Source organism: Vombatus ursinus, unplaced genomic scaffold (genome assembly GCF_900497805.2).
Source record: "Vombatus ursinus unplaced genomic scaffold, bare-nosed wombat genome assembly UNPS02014810.1, whole genome shotgun sequence".
In the NCBI taxonomy this organism is placed as follows: domain Eukaryota; kingdom Metazoa; phylum Chordata; class Mammalia; order Diprotodontia; family Vombatidae; genus Vombatus; species Vombatus ursinus.
In genome coordinates, this window is record NW_020954588.1 from 20,941,417 (window position 1) to 20,958,806 (window position 17,390).

The window sequence follows — 17,390 nt, forward strand, 5'->3', positions numbered from 1 at the left end:
TTTTATCTTTTAAGGTTTCTTTATATTCCAATTGAATGTAATGATTCAGGTATGCTACAAATCAATCTGTCAGTCCTCTTCTCCCCTGCTGCCATTTGAATAAAACTGAAAAAATATGGCTAGCTTTTGTGGTAGATAGCAATCCTGTCCCTCTACTGATACTCTGCACTAATTTTAAGGATGCTTATAATGTGACTGTATGAAGGATCCTGTACTGTGCATACAATGTAGGTTCCAACCCACATAGGATTTAGCAGATAGTGCCTACCAAGGGAGAAGCTTGAGGCACATAAGAATAAAGAGTACTTGGGGTCACACATAGTTGGTGTCAGGGACAGTCAGGCCCAGACCTTTATTATACACACTGCCTTTTTTTATTTTTTAAAAAGAAAAAAAGATTTCCTCACTCTTTCCTTCACAACTGTATTCAGCTAGCAAAAAAGATTCCTTTGGAGGTCTTGCATATCCATCCTACCCTGAGGGCCTGGAGCTCCGAGTGAGATGTGACAGATAAGAGAATGATAACAGTTGTATAGAATGGTTAGTTACTACATGTAATGCATCTCAACATAGTTCCTACAGAAAGCCAAGTCTGTCAAACACCAAGTGCTTTTCAAAAGTCACAGTGACAGTTATTCACGTTCAATGCACCCGTTACTCCTGTTTCCATTTGTTTAATCTTGATGTAACAAGTGAAAGGCTCAAATCATTTGACAGCTAATGATGGAAAAATTTGAGAACATACTTTGCACCACTAATCAACCAAAGAAACAACTTTTGTCTCAATAGTCCACCAAGAATAAGAATACACTTGAACACATGGTTCAGAGCAAACCACTTACCGGAGGTGTCTTCTGAGACAGCTCCCGATTCAATCTATCAGTGAAACTCTGTATCAGAGTGTTTCCTCCTGCCACTATGACACTGCCATAAAGCCCCTAGAAAAAGGCAAGAAAAATCCATTGTTCAAATGTTTCCAAAGATTTAAGTATAAGCTGTGAATCAAAGAGACATCTCCACTATTTGTTTTCTAATTTAATTTTTTTCTATGACTTTTTATGGGCTAGAGTTTAGGTACAAATAAACATTAGCTAAATTAGTAACAAAAATCTGTCCTCAAAGCCTGAAGCACCTGAACCTTGGGAAAGCAGAAAGTAGAAAGAAAAAGTAGAAATAAATGCAGCCTACCATTAGCATATTACATTATAAAGCAGTAACTAGCAGGTCTGTTATTATTTTTAAAAAACAATATATTAATGAAATCAGCTGAATAAAGCAAGACCTTGAAGTAACTGAACAATTGCACAAATAAACCAAGAACACAAACCAGGAGGGGAAATACTTCCAGTTCAACCAGAACTACTAAGAAAACTGGAAAAGTAATTGGGTACAATTAGATTAAAATCAGTATTTTACACTACAAGCTATCAAACTCAAGACCTGCTCCAAGGACAGCCTAAACCAGATTAAAATGTAATTTGGAAATGTTTAACAAAATAAAAATACAACACAGATAATGTTAATTTCTGGTTTTCTAAGTCAATATGTAGCCTGTAGGGATCTGTTTCTATTTGACTTTAAAACCACTTGTCATACCATATATCAACTTCTAATGTGTGGATATAGCAAGGAACTACTTTCAAATCTATTAGGCTAAAATTCATAACTAAACAAGGAATAGATACTTGTAATGATAGAAGAAGGCACACCAAAAACAAAATGTGTTTTTGATATAAAATTAAATGATGGTACTAAAACAAGTTAGAAAAAAAATCTTCGAATTAAATATCCCCAATAAAGGTCTGTGATTCAAGAAATGCAGAAAGAATTGATAAAAATATGTAAAAGAAAGGTCCATTCCCCAATAAGTAGTGGTCAATAGATATGAACTAGCAGTTTACAGAAGAAATGCAAATGATCAAAAACCACAAAAAAAAGGTTCCACGTTACTAATAAGACACATGCAAATTAAAACAATTCAGGTTTCATTTCACAAACAACAACTTGGGAAAGATAATACAAAATGAGGATATTCAATGTTGGAAGGGCAGTGGGAAGACAACATTAAAACCCTGATGGCAGAGCTGTGAACTGGTCCAAGATTCTGGAAACCATTTTGGAACTGTCATAGAAAAGCAACTAAAAACTGTATACACTTTGATCCACAGACACCATTATTTTAACTCATAGCAAGGAGAGCCAAAACAAAGGGAAAGTTTGTTCCTATGTATATAACAAAATACAGCACTTTTTGTGGTAGCAAAACTAGAAACAAAGGTATTCATCAACTGGGAAATGGTTAAACAAATTATGGAATGAAAATGTAATGGAACAGTTCTGCAGTAAGAAATGACAGCTATAAAGAATTCAGAACTATGCCCAAAGGGCTATAACAATGTGCATACCCTTTGACCCAGCAATAGTATTTCTAGGGCTGTATCCCAGAGAGGTCATACAAATGGGAAAAGGACTCATATGTACAAAACTATTTATAGCAGCTCTTTTTGTGGTGGCCAAGAACTGGAAATTGAAGGGATGCTCATCAATTGTGGAATCGCTGAACAAGTTGTGGTATGTGAATGTAATGGAATACTATTATGCTATAAGAAATGATGAGCAGATGGACTTCAGAAAAACCTGGAAAGACTTATATGAACTTAACCTGAGTGAAATAAAGAGAACCAGGAGAATGCTGTACACAGTAACAGCCACACTGTGTGATGACTAATTTTGAGAGACTTAGCTCTTCTCAGCAATGCAAGGATCTAAGACATCTCCAAAAGTCTCATGATGGAAAATGCTGTCCACTTCCAGAGAAAGAACTGTGAAGTTTGAATGCATATAGAAGCATACTATTTGCTCTTTTTTTTTTCTGTTTTGTTTCTTCTTTCTTGTGGTTCCTCCTATGTGTTCTAATTCTTCTTTACAACATGACTAATGTAAATATATGTTTAATAGGAATGTATATGTACAGCCTATACCAGATTGCGCACCATCTTGGGAGAGAGGTGGGGAGGGAGGGGGAGAAAAATTTAAAACTCAAAAGCTTATGGAAGTGACTATTAATTCAAAATAAATTAATTTTTAAAAAATTCAGAGACTCTTGGTTAGACTTGTCTGGACGGATGCAGAGCATCCAAGAGAATATGTACACTTACCGCAATAATGTAAAGAAAAACAACACTGAAAGAGACCAAAATTCAGAATGAGGCAATGACCAATATGTATTCCAGAGATCTGATGATGAAACAAACCTCCCTCCTCTTAGGAGACTGAGATAGGAGCAGTGTATTGGTTTCTCCTGCTTAAATATGTATTTTGTTACAAGGGGAGGTAGTCCTGGAGGATGGTATAGATTTTGAAAAAAGCCACTGATACAAATAAAAAGTTGCAATAGAAGGTATAAAAAAAAATAAAGGAGAATGGGAAAGTTACTACCCTGCAATCCATATCAGATACATAGGCTCCCTGATATTAAGAGAAATGGAAGGCCTGGGATGTTCTGCGGTTTGATGCAAGCAGTACAATATTATCCATAAACAAGAGCGTGTGAAGGACTTCACCACCTAAAAAGAAATTAAATCCTCTTTCATTTAAACCATCTTCCATGACAATTCTGAATTACCCTCAGCAAACATACATCTTTGCTTGATATAAAATTTTTGTAGTCACCACTTTCAGAGCGCCTGCTTCAGCCACCTTCATAGCCGTTGGAACAAATTATTCTCATCCTTGAATTCTACTGGGGGAAGTCTTCACTTGCTTGGAGTAGACACCCCCTAACTCACTGACAAGTTTGAGGCCCATCGACCCTAGTTTAGCCTGTCTACCAAGACGGTTTTCAGGATATGGCCGCTATGCATGCTACAGCTTCTTGGGGCCGCAGGTGAGAGTTGGGTGAAAGGTGACACCAAAGGTGGATGAGCAGCCCTGAAAAGAACTTGGCAGCCCTCACACCAGAGGTGCTAGTCCTCCCTCACCCCATAAACCCTTTCAGAGGCCTCAGAGGGCCTCTGAATGATATTAACTCTATAGTTGGAATTTATCAAGGAATCTTATAATTCTAGATTTTGAGCTAGAAAGGACCTTACAGGTCCCCTAGTCTAACCTTTGCATTTTGCAAATAAGGAAACTGAGGCCCAAGAGGATTAAGTAACTTGGTCAGAGTCCAAATCCAGCTGTTTTCCACTATACTACTGTGCCCCAAGAGAGAAGACCTCAGAGCCATGCGGAGCCCGTAAAATATAGGCCCTAGAACTTCCAACTGCTAAACACACAAGGTCTGCCTCTGATATGCAGGGTGTCTGGGAGCAAAAGAGAGGGCTCCCTAGGAATCCTTAACATATGTATGAAAACTCTTCGTTGAAGGAGAACATTTAAAGCTGTTTTGGCTCAACTGTGCTTAATTTTTTTCTTTATCAATAACAGCCAAATCTTGTATTCTCTGCCCTTTGTTGTCTGTATTATATGACAATGTTGTCTGCTACTAAAAATCACTTGCAAAACTTGTCTATTCCCTTCTCATACGTGACCTACTTGAAATATATAAGAGAAACAGAAAGAAAAACCAGGAAGTCTACACCCTACATTTTTCAAAGAAAACTGATAAACTCCCACAGCCTAAACTTCTACAAACCAAGTCAATTTTAGGAGAGTTAAAGTGTAAAATTCAAAAACAATTCACTCCAGACTAACTCATCTCCCAGTTTACATTGTAAGACCTGTACAGAAGTGAGAGCAAGGAAGGTCACAGGATGGACACAAAAGTTCTGTAAGAACAGGATCTAAGGGGAATAACATAGACACTCAAAGCTATCTTACCCTACAGGAAAATAGGGGGTAAGGTGATAAGAAGTGGGGGGAGAGATATAAGGGAGGGCAGATTAGGGGAAGGGATATTCAGAATGCACACCATCTTGGGGTGGGGAGAGGGACGAGACAGAAAATTTGGAACTCAAAATCTTATGAAAGTGAATGTTAAAAACTAAAAATAAATTTATTTAAAAAAAAAAAGAACAGGATCCAAAGTGTTGTGGCTCATACTGAGCTGAGGCTAATGGGGAGTGCTGAGGACAAAAGGAAGATCAAAAAAGGAACTGAACAGCTGGTCTCATCAGAGCAGAGTAAATTAGATGATCATGACAGCTGCTTAACTCTGATTGCTTCTGTTTTCTCTATCAAGAAAGAGCTCTAGATTGTAAAAGGTCAGATCAAAAATGTCTGCTAAGAAGTTGATCTCAGAAATAAGTCTAAAACTAGCAACGATCTCTTGGCTCCATGTGAGGAGTTGATGCTACTTGGCCCAAAGAAGCCACTCCAAGCGATCTTAGAAATATCATGGGCAGATGCCATAGGACTAGAGAAAGGAAAGAGTTTTGATTTTTTTTTTTTTACTGGAAAGGGAGGGTGGAAGAATAAAGGGAGAATGGAGAAGAGCAAATGAATTTTGCAAACTCTAGATTGATAAAATTTGGCTTCCATTTCTGATTGGTTAATGAAAAGAAAGTGGTGATTACAAAGAGCACCCTTCCCAACGTGGTCCTCTCCTATTTTTCCAGCCTTTTCTTACCATATTCTCCCTATCACATACTGGACAATCCAAGGATCCTGGCCTCCTTGCTATTCCTTCCACAAGACACTCCATTTCCAGATTCCAGGCATTTTCATTAGAATATTCTCCCTCTTCATATCCACCTCCTAGCTTTCCTGGCTTCCTTCAAGTCCTGGCTAAAAGGGGTTTATGTGGACAGCTAGGTGGCACAGTGGATACAGCACTGGCCCTGGAGTCAGGAGGACCTGAGTTCAAATCCGGTCTCAGACCAAACACTTGACACTTACTAGCTGTGTGACCCTGGGCAAGTCACTTAACCCCAATTGCCTCACTAAAAAAAAATAATTAATTTAAAAAAAATAATAAAAAGGGTTTATGGGGTGAGGGAGGACTAGCACCTCTGGTGTGAGGGCTGCCAAGTTCTTTTCAGGGCTGCTCATCCACCTTTGGTGTCACCTTTCACCCAACTCTCACCTGCGGCCCCAAGAAGCTGTAGCATGCATAGCGGCCATATCCTGAAAACCGTCTTGGTAGACAGGCTAAACTAGGGTCGATGGGCCTCAAACTTGTCAGTGAGTTAGGGGGTGTCTACTCCAAGCAAGTGAAGACTTCCCCCAGTAGAATTCAAGGATAAGAATAATTTGTTCCAACGGCTATGAAGGTGGCTGAAGCAGGCACTGTGGAGTGCTTAGAGCTTGGTGAGACATTGAACATGCAAAGGTCATCCATGTTTTGGAGGCCATCACCAGTCATCCTGATTTTTGTCTTGCCACTGGACCTCCGTGACTCTGGAAAAGACTGAGACTCTGTGCAACTCTGCCTCACTTAAATCCAATTTACGCACAAGTCAAGACATCACCCTGTGATGTCACTGGTCCTTTTTGAAACAGAAGGACGAACAACATCTTCATCTTCAACAAGAAGTCTTCCTTGATCCCTCTCATTATTATATGATGCCGTATACATCTGGGGTGCACATAGTTGTTCGCATGTTGTCTCCTCATTAGACTGTGAGCTTCTTAAGAGCAGGGACTATGTTTGGTCTTTTTGTATCCCTAGTACTTAGCACAGTGCCTAGCATATAGTAGGTACTTAATAAATGCTTGTTGACTTTCCAGGCTTTGACGTTAGGCCTGCAACTGGGTAGTTTCACCTGCAGCCATCCTAGCTTTCTAGCTCCCCTATAAATTTCTTGAGGGCAGAGAATGTGTGTTGTTTTGCTTGTATTTGTATCCCCAGTGCTTGCGTGCTTGGCATATTACCCTTAGCTCAGTGCCAGGCACACAGTAGGTATTTAATAAATACTGACAGCAAAGCTTTAAGACCAGGTGACACAGGCTTGTCTTCCATTTTTTTGGTCAGGGTCACTAGCCTGGTAGATCTGGGACATGCCAATAGATATCAAAAAATCTGTCTAGATTTTAGCAAAATATTTGACAAAGTCTCTCATGCTATCCTTGTTAAGTAAGGTGGAGAGATGTGCCCTAGACAATAGTTCAATTAGACAGATTTAAAGCTGTTTGAATGACCAGTTCAAAATACAAGAAATAACAAGTTCTCTTTCTTTAAGATTTAGTGCTTTCGCCACATGCAGAACTTTCAGACTCTCTTCCTAAAACATTTAGAAAACACAGATGTGGGACTTCAGTCAGCCCGAGCCTTTGGTCTGCTCCATTTGCTGAATCTGAAGCTTACTTTCCAAAACACTTGTTGCTATCCTTCCCTGGGCACAGCAGTCAAAGCCCACCAAAGCAGATGCTGACATGGCTCGGGGAACTTGGTCGTTTTCTTTACAAAATCTCTCTGCCTCTGTGGCAAATGTTCATGCACAGGCTATGATTATCTCCATGATGCTTATTAGGAGCATTTCAAGTCAAGATGACAAATGTTCCATGAAAGGACATCTCTGATTTTCTTTGGTCACTCAATGAAACAACTCCCATCAGTTCTTTCATTGACCTCCAGACAAGAAATTGTAGGCCATCTCTCCATTTAGCTGTGATTTCCTTTTGCCTTCTGCTTTCACTTCTATTTCCATGATCTTATTAGCTCCCATGGCTTCAGTGCAGATGACTCTTGGGTCTACATGGGAGCCTTTGTCACTCTCCTAAGTTCCAGGACTGCATCATCAACTTGCCATGTTGGATATTTCCACCTGGATATCCCACAGACATCTCAAACTCACTATGTCGAATATAATATATGTCTATAGGTATGGGACCTCTGCATCAAGCAATACAAGCCTTTGGACTATTTAAGTGATTAAATCTGAACCCTATTTTCCAACACATTTTCCATCCTTGCCTCAACAGAAGTTACTAACGACCAAAGTGGACACTGCCATGGCTTAGCTGATTTTGTCCACTTCCCGCCAAATCTACCCTAGCTGTTGAGGATCCCACCATTCTTCTCTTCACCCAGGTTTGTAACCTCTGTCAAGCCACATCCACTAAATTGCCAATTTTACCTTTATAACATTGCTCCCATCTATCCCCATCTCTCCACTCATAAGGCCAAATGTTTGACAAATGTTTCTTGAATTGAATTGATTTGAACATAGTACTATATCAACTTGAGATGAACAACACAAAATCTAAGACATGATGATTAAAATCTAAAATGAGTCTGCAGAACATTTATTTGTCTTTTGAGCCATAGCTCAGGTTAAACAAAATTGTAGGCAGAACTGTCAATACAGAAATCATTACTGTAAAGTGTACATATGTCTGTTACATACGTTAAAATATCTAGTGAAGAGGTAGATGTACAATGACAGGCTGACACTTACTGGTCTGATGTCAATGTCACACATCCCAACGCTTGTGGTAACAACATGACTGACTCCCAACATTGTGTTGCCTGACAAGCCCTGCAATAAAATGAGTAGTCATCAGTCAACACCTCATACTTTAGTAAAGTACATCAAAAGCCATTCTAAAAATAAGCCTCATCTCAGGCGTTACAACTCTAGGAAGGAGAAGAACCAAACTGCCAGCACTACACAAAACTTTCCATGCCACCTCCATCATTACCTTCACATTAGATGGGTCAAATAACCCTTCAGGAATCTTGAGTCGCTCAGCACCAAAGTCACAGTTATAGCCATTAGGAAACTCATAGTGAACTGTTGGCATCTGGGCAGCCACTCTGAGGAAAGAAATTCAGGAAAATTTAAAAAGAGGGAAAAGTAGTAGAGAAACTACTGAAAATGCTTAAGGACAAGAAGAAAACTAGTAGTGCAATAAATTCATCGATGCTTTAAGAAAATAAAATATTCAGCCGTATTACATAACAATGAATTTACTGGGCTTACACTGGTACATTTTAATTCATACTTACACTCAAACATAAACTACAATTTACTTTAAAAACAAAATCATTCCTTTCCTATCTACTTCTAAAATCACAAACACTTTTATAGCTATGAGATAAAAACCAAATAGTCAAGTACATCACCAGACAAATATGGCCTCTAAACGATGAGTATGAAAGTTTAAGTTAAGTCACAAGAGCTCCAGACAGAACAAGAGAACATACTGTTCATCGTAAGTTGAATCTGACACTTGGAGCACAGAAGCTTGAAAATCTTGGATCACACACTAGGGGGAAAAAAAATTTTAAACAGTTAGGATTTTTTAAAAACAAATTTTTACTTTTATTTATTTAATCATATTATTTGGTGGAAATTGTCATAGTGTGACACAAGAACTAATGTCTATGATGGGTAGATTTCAAGGCATAAAATTACCTTTAAGCACTCCGAATGCCATAAAAATATAAAATCTTTAATAATGTATGTTACACAGAGTAAGTATTAGATACTTGTTGAATAAAGGATTCCTTTTGAAAGAATCAAGATCTCAGCAAACACAAACTGCCTGCCACACACGAGACACCGTACTGGATACTGAAAAATATGTTTAGGAAATTTAAAAGTCATTTAGCTAAGACTCAGAACTCTTATGGAACATTGGAACTCTCAGAATTTTAATGGTGACATAAACTTGGAGGCCATCTAGTCCAACTTTTACCTATCCAGGAATCTCTCCTGCTCATTTCAGACAGGCAGGCAGTCATCCAACCTCCCACATCCCAGAACAGAAACCTATGTTTGACAGTTTCTATTAGGAAATGTTTCCTTATAAAGAGTTAAAATCAGTTTCACTTTAATTTCCACCAATGAATGGTTCATAGGTCTGCCCTCTAGGTCAAAGCAAAACAACAAATCTCGTCCCTCTTCCCCATAGTGGAAGACAGACATCCTATCTCCCCTTAATACCCCTGTTCTCTAGGCTGATATCCTCAATTCTTTCAACAGATCCTCGTACAGGACTGTTTCTAGGCCTCTGGCTGTCTCCCTCTAGTCATTCTCTAATAACTCAATGTCCTTCCTAACATATCCAACCCAGAACTGAACACAATAATTTAGACATGATGTGAGCAGGGCAGAGTACAGACAACTATGCCCTCCACCATTCTGGCTGCTTTACCTCTCAAAGTAGCATTATCTTTTATGGTTGCTAAGCCACACTGCTGGCTCACACTGAGTGTGCCATCCACTAAAATCCTCTAGCCTTGTGCGGAAGCAGCAGAAAGCAGAGAAACATCAAAGCCCCCCAGAAGAGCAATGAAAAGAGAAGACCTAAATTTACCTTCTTCCTCCCCTGAAGAAAGAAGAAGTGATACAATAATTAGTATTCTTCCCCCTCGGGTTTTCTATTTAAAACAAGCTATCTCTACCAGGTTGGGAAATTAGAATATATTAATATAGGATCTTCCTCCATAAGAAGCCCTTTCCTTTCTTCATATGTACCAGTTCATTACCCACATCTATCAGGGGAGTAAAGAGGTATTCTGATCCAGCCAACTCTACTGATAAATTGAGCAGGTAGGGTTGCCAGCACTAGACCAAACCCGGATCAAACTATTGCTATGAACTATAGTGGCACAAAACAAAAATAAGAAGGCTACTTTTTTTTCCTCCCTAGGAAGTAAATTTTTATAATAAAAAAAGAGTAGCCCTAGAATTGGATTGTTATTTGAATACACAAACCACACACACATTTCACAAATATGTGTAATCTCACATTTTACTAAATTTTTCATGTCAGCACAAAAGGTGTAACCTTTTATAAATGGTCAAATAAATATGTCTTCTTTGGGTTGTCAAAGCAGAAGCCTTGGTGATGTCACAATCTCTGATCATTTTGCTAGGAGTTAATCCCCCAGGAATTATATTTATAATTTATAATATCTTTATGTCTAATTCTAAGGCTTAAAAAAAAAAGAGGGCATACCTCTGGCATGATCAATTCTAGTCCTCAAAACTTTTAATAGTTACATGCTTACAATTCATACTAGCTTATTCAAGTCCTTTGTATATGACCCAGTCAGCTGGGCACATGCTAGGAGAAAGACCTTGAGTCAGAACTTCTGTTCTTTGGGTCCTAGATTTCCCCATCTGTGAAATGTAGGGACTGTATTAGATATCTCTAAGGTCTCTTCCAGGCCTTACTTTTAATGGAAGCAGAGATGAACTGCTCTTATGTTGTTCCACCTACACCTGCTCACCTGGACTCCTAGCACACAATGACAAGACAACCAGGTGAAGTTGGAGATGCTGCCACTGGCTACTGAACAGAATGGAGCTAACCAGTCCACAGGGGATTATGACTGCTCAATAAATATCCTAGAAATACAATCATTTTCAGCATTTGATCCTGCCTCCCAAAAGAATAATTCTGTTATAACTCATGAGATCCAGAACAAATAGCTATTCTTTTGTAAGCTATCTTTTTGGCAAGAATCAAATCCACCCAAACAAGCTAATCCACTTTTATTTATAAAATGGTACTACAGAGATGAAACAGCCTTGAGGTCCTAAAGAAGATAAGATGTCAGGAAAATAATCCAGCATCTACTACACGCCAGGCACTCGAGATACAAAGACAGATGCTGCCTTCAAGAACCTTACAATCTAGTAGGGGAGAGAAGTATCCATATAAGTATATGTAAAAGATATTCAAAATAACTACAAGGACTTTTTTGAGGGGAGGAAAGTTACTAGAAGCTCAGAGGGTCAGGAGTATCCACCCAATCTCAGAGCAGTTATAGTTATGATACTAGACATTTTAACATCATGTTTCCCACATACCACTAAAGAAACACTACAGACAGTGATCACATGAGAAGAGCAGCTACTTACATTACACATGTAATTATGCCAAGACCTCGTAACCTGTGGCAACTTTTCTTTTCTCTTCCAATTTGCGGGCGATCCTTCACGAACAGCCTCCTGAGGCAGCAAAAGGAGTAGAATCAATTCAAAGATTTAGACCTGGGAGGGTGGCAGGAGAAAAGACAAAACCATCTGTAGCTAATCCAACTATTACTTACCTTTGATGCGATCATGTAAGGAGGAATCAATTCTACATTCATTTCTTGAAACAGTTCTCTGCATTGCATGGTAATAAAGTCTCCTGCAAGAGGTGATTTCACAATGCCTGTAGGAAAAAGAGAAATGCCCAAGGGCCATTAATTCCTAATCAAGTTCCCTGGGACCAGCCCCTCAGGTCACCAAGCCCCAAATGAAACACACTAGTAAACCCACAAGCAAGGTATCACCAAGCTCTCAATTTCTGAAACATCAGCTTTAACTATACAGCATTCCAAAGAGCACCTTCTATAAAACTATAAGACCAAAAGGCATTTTTTTCCTTGAAAATGCCTAAGATAGTTCCTAGCAGTTTTTGTTTCTAAATATATTATGTGAGTACATGTGCGTTATTCCAGGACATTTACCTTGCTGAAGGACATATCCATCATGGACTGGAATGGCAGTAGTATGAGTGGCCCCACTATCCAAAATTAGCCCCGTGGAACGACCGTTAGCAAATCTTGTTCAGAGAGTTAAGGAAATAACTTCAAGATACCTAAACTCTTGTTCAATGTGACAAAAGCCTCTTTAAATAACAATGTTTATGAAGTTGGTTTTTTAATGAAACTGAGACCAGTTTCCTGCTGAACAAAAGACATGCATTAATTTTTAAAATACACTTTCCATCTATTCCATAGCTATCTTGCATTTACATGTCTCTATCAGAAGAGTGTGAGCTCCCTGAAGGCAGGGACCGTTTCTGTCTTTCTTTGTACTGCCAACACTTAGCATAAGGACTAGCACACTGTACACATTTACTAAAGGCTTGTTTTGCTGAACCAAGAGACCACTTTAAACAATGAAGGTAAATGAAGTCCTTTCTAAACCAGGAAGTGCTATATGAGTGTAAGCAGTTATCATCATCTACTACCATCTGCACTATTTTCACTCATGAAGGTCCAAGGTCCAATGCCCTCCTCTCTGCCGGGACAAGTCCTACCTGCCCATCCTTCAAGATGCAGCTAAAATACCACCACCTCTTCTGTAAGGTCTGAAGTCATCCCATACTACTCTTAATTCAAAAACAATCAGATCCTATGCAATGCAAAATTAATCATAAACTTCTCATATTATTGTCTTGTACTGTTGTTGCTTAAATCTTTTATTACCTAACTTTTCATATATTTGTCTCCTTAGCTAGACTAGTGAGAATAAGGACATATTTCATTTATCTCTGCATCCTCCACAGAACCAAGCAGAATGCTTTGTGTACAATTAGTATTTAGTAAGTGTTTCATTGAATTCCTTAAATGCATTTATAGACAACTCTACATTTTCTGTGGCAAAAAAAAAAATATGGCTAACAAAATACGGATATAATCTAAGAAAACTTGTACTTCATTATTACAATCCCCACCAATGAGTCTTTTACCAGCAGGGCTGCTAACAAGCAGCCAAAGTAACTGATGTGAATGTAGGCTTTTTTTCTTTTCTCACCTTCTAGGATAGCAATGCTAATAATAGGTAAAATACCAAAAAAGGCAGAAAGAGAAGAAAGCATGACAATCTGCAAACTGTATAATAAACCTGTGGATAAAAAAAGAGCTGATTAATGCCTCAATTCTAGTTGTGTTACTTTTAAAGAGCATATTTATATTGTTTCTGGAAAAAAACAAACCCACAAGTACCAATACTTGCAAGGATACGCTGTAAGAACTGCAGTTTTACAAAGGAAGAATGCAGGGATGTTGTAGTGTTCAAACATCAACTCTGTCAGTTTCTCTCTTTTTGCTCTGGTATTCCACTTGGGGGTTGGGTGAGAAAAAGGGAAAAGGGGAGAAAAATAATACTTAAACGTGACTGTTCAGCTCATAATTTAAACATGGTAATCTCAAGATTCACTACCATAGAAGCAAAGTAATCAATATCCAAGATTTATATAATCAAATATCATTGCTGGTTTGGCAAAGAAAGCTCATCATAAAACTAGGTTTCAATTTACATATCTCTTGCTATGAGTTCTTAAAAATTAATAAAAATAAATCTTCCAAATAAAAGGAAATGAAATCAGACTTCTTGTAGACATTTTAAAAAATGTACTCAGAGTGTTTCAAAGTATCTAGTAACTAAACCTTAAAATATGTAACTAAAAGTTGCCAAATTCTCCTTTTACTTGTATAGCAATCATGAAAGTAAAAAGAAATCACAGAAAACTATTTTTACAATTTATAATCATTGTTTTTCCTAACTCCTCCATTCAATGAACCATGTTATTCTCGACATCAGACAATCTCAATTTCTGGTTCAACATGTGATTTCTCACCAAAGTGACAATAAACAGACTTTGGGATATAAAGGAAATTAATACACTGAAATTTGAAAGAAATACACAAAATGAATCCAAATGTTAATGAAATCCCTGGAGGAAAAAATGACAACTATGAGATTCCACCAAATTGAAATAAGTTAACTAAATACACAGGTGGGATAACTTATGTTTGTTTCCAAAAACAGCACCCCTATGTTCAGGTTTTACTGAATTACTCCAAATTCATCATATTCTCAATAGCTATTAAAACAGATTAAACTTAGACTTGTTTTCAAATTCAGCATGAAACTGGCTATCATTTCTGTAAAATGTAATACAAAAGTCCAAATTACCCTTTTACTATTACATTTGTTGTTTTCCCTTCATTTCAGATCTGGAGTCTGATGGAAAGAAATAAATCTTAAAATGTATCTTATTTCATTATTTAATCCCATGTTTAATTTAGTATTTTGCTAAAAAATAAAGGAGCCTTCTTAAAATTCCAATTGAAATCATCTTTTCTTTAAAAACTAAGTGTTCCTCTTTAGGAAAAAAGTTCAATAAATTTGAAGTTGCTGACAAAAATGGGGAAGAGTGTGACTGTTCCTATCTTCAAAGCACCAATTTAGATGCCCTCTCAAATCTAAACCAGAGAAAGAAAAAACTCCTCAAATGTTTTTGAGACTAATAAAATAACTGTCAAAGAGAAATCAAGAACATAAGCTCTGCCTTAGCTCACCGGTGCTTCTGACATTAGAACAGGGTGCAAGCTGGCTTCTGATTTGACATGCATCTTGTAAGTGTGATCCAAAATAGCTTGGAAGCTGTCCCAATCTTCAACTGCAATAACAAAGTTAACAGTTTAAAGACAAATACGCCATATATTTTGAAATACATTCCAATGATTTATCTACCAAACCCAGAAGACCTCAACAGCAATTCACAGATACTCTCACTTCATAGTAAAACACTTAAAAAGAAGACTTCATTTTCCAGACACAGTCTTTCCTTTGTTCCCTCTACCCCTTATAATAACACATTTCCAGGATGGAAAAGCACAACATAGCTCAATAAATGCCTGACGGGGTCTTAACTTTAAAGGTCTAAAAGTCTAAAGAACTTTAAAGGTCTTTACTGGATACCCTAGGGGTACCAAGTAGCTCTGAAGACAAGTTGAACTTAGAGGCACCACAGTGAAATAGGAAGAGTACTGGAACTCCAGGTTTACACTTTTCCTCTAATGATCACTCTGGGTGAAGACAGGCAAATACTTAAATTCTCTGAACTTCACTCTCCTCATCTATAAAATCAGAAGAATTATGCCAATAGTGCTAACCTCACAGGGGAACTGTGATCATCCAATCATATGTTAACAAAGTGCTTTTACTATGAGCTAAGCAGAGCTGTCCAACCTCGAGTGCTACCTGAACCAGATTAAAACATCATTGGGAAAAGTTTAACAAAACAAACAAAAATAAGATACAACATAGATAACGGTCATTTGTGGCTTTCTCAATCAATATGTGACCCTCAGGGTCCCTTTTAATTGAGTTTTACACCAGTAAGCTAAAGCATTAATTATTACTAACTGTAGCCAATTGCCAAGTATCTATCAATGCTTAATCTGTAGCAAACACTATTAAAATGTAAAAAAGAATAAGGCATAATCCCTCAAAGATCTTACAATCAAGTTAAGAAGACAAAATGAACCAAGAGGAAAGAATTAGAGAACAGTGACAAGTGTGCAGAACCACAGAAGTTTACAACTGGAAGGGATGTTAGAGGATCCCTTTTTTTTTTAAGTAATTTATTTATTTTTAGTTTTCAACATTCATTTCCATAAGATTTTGAGTTCTAAATTTTCTTTCCCTCCCTCCCCTCCCCAAGATGGTTTGCAATCTGATATAGGCTCTACATATACATTCATATTAAACACTTTCACATTAGTCAGGTTGTAAAGAAAAATGAGAACCAATGGGAGGAACCACAAGAAAGAAGAAACAAAACAGAGAGCAAATAGTATGCTTTGATTTGCATTCAGACTCCAAAGTTTTTTCTCTGGATGTGGATAGCATTTTCCATCATGAAACTTTACAGATGTCTTAGATCCTTGCAGTGCTGAAAAGAGCTAAGTCTATCAAAGTTAGTCATGGAACAGTACGACTGTTACTGTGTACAATGTTCTCCTCGTTCTCCTCACATCACTCAGCATCAGTTCATGTCCTTCCAGGTTTTTTTGAAGTCTGCCTGCTCATCATATCTTACAGCACAATAGTATTCCATCACATTCATATACCACAACTTGTTCAGCCATTCCACAATTGATGGGCATCCCCTCAATTTCCAATTCTTGGCCACCACAAAAAGAGCTGCTATAAATATTTTTGTATATGTGGGTCCTTTTCCCATTTTTATGATCTCTTTGGGATACAGCCCTAGAAGTGGTATTGATGGATCAAAAGATATGCACAGTTTTATAGCACTTTGGGTATAGTTCCAAATTGCTCTCCAAAATGGTTGGATCATTTTACAACTCCACCAACAATGCATTAGTATTTCAATTTTCCCACATCTTCTCCAACATTTATCATTTTCCTGTTTTGTCATGTCAGCCAATCTGATAGGTATGAGGTAGTACCTCAGAGTTGTTTTGATTTGCATTTCTCTAATCAATAGTGATTTAGAGCATTTTTTCATATGACTATAGATAGCTTTAATTTCTTCATCTGAAAACTGCCTATTCATATTCTTTCACTATTTATCAATTGGGGAATGACTTGTATTCTTATAAATTTGACTCAGTTCTCTATATATTTTAGAAATGAGGCCTTTATCAGAGACACTGGCTGTAAAAATTATTTCCCAGGCTTTCTGAGGACCCCTTATTTTGCCGACAAGAAGAATGAGACCAACTGGGTAAAGTGACTCATTCTCAGCCACAGGATGAAGCAGAAAAGCTGGCACTTAAATCCAGATATCCTGGTCCCCATGAACCCTTCACGGCTGCATAGCACTAGCATGATCATGAGAACCTTTTAGAAAGATGAAAAACAAAAGGGGGGGGGGGGCGCAGAACAGAAGAATACCACCTCTAAGGCTACAAAACAGCAGCAAAAACCTGATTAATTGGAAGAACCAATGTTCTAGAGAACATA

General features: G+C 37.8%; 1 protein-coding gene across 1 annotated transcript in view; it reads right to left on the reverse strand.

Annotated features, from left to right (window-relative positions):
• Nucleotides 1–17,390, reverse strand: part of ACTL6A (actin like 6A) — a 31,155-nt gene that overhangs the window by 2,388 nt on the left and 11,377 nt on the right. The window contains exons 4-12 of the mRNA XM_027875927.1: nucleotides 14,975–15,075; nucleotides 13,634–13,731; nucleotides 12,353–12,447; nucleotides 11,948–12,054; nucleotides 11,757–11,846; nucleotides 9,089–9,150; nucleotides 8,584–8,698; nucleotides 8,340–8,420; nucleotides 843–938 (exon numbers count right to left, since the gene is read on the reverse strand). Of these exons, the coding sequence (XP_027731728.1) occupies nucleotides 843–938; nucleotides 8,340–8,420; nucleotides 8,584–8,698; nucleotides 9,089–9,150; nucleotides 11,757–11,846; nucleotides 11,948–12,054; nucleotides 12,353–12,447; nucleotides 13,634–13,731; nucleotides 14,975–15,075 (845 nt within the window). The remainder of the gene's footprint in view (nucleotides 1–842; nucleotides 939–8,339; nucleotides 8,421–8,583; nucleotides 8,699–9,088; nucleotides 9,151–11,756; nucleotides 11,847–11,947; nucleotides 12,055–12,352; nucleotides 12,448–13,633; nucleotides 13,732–14,974; nucleotides 15,076–17,390) is intronic.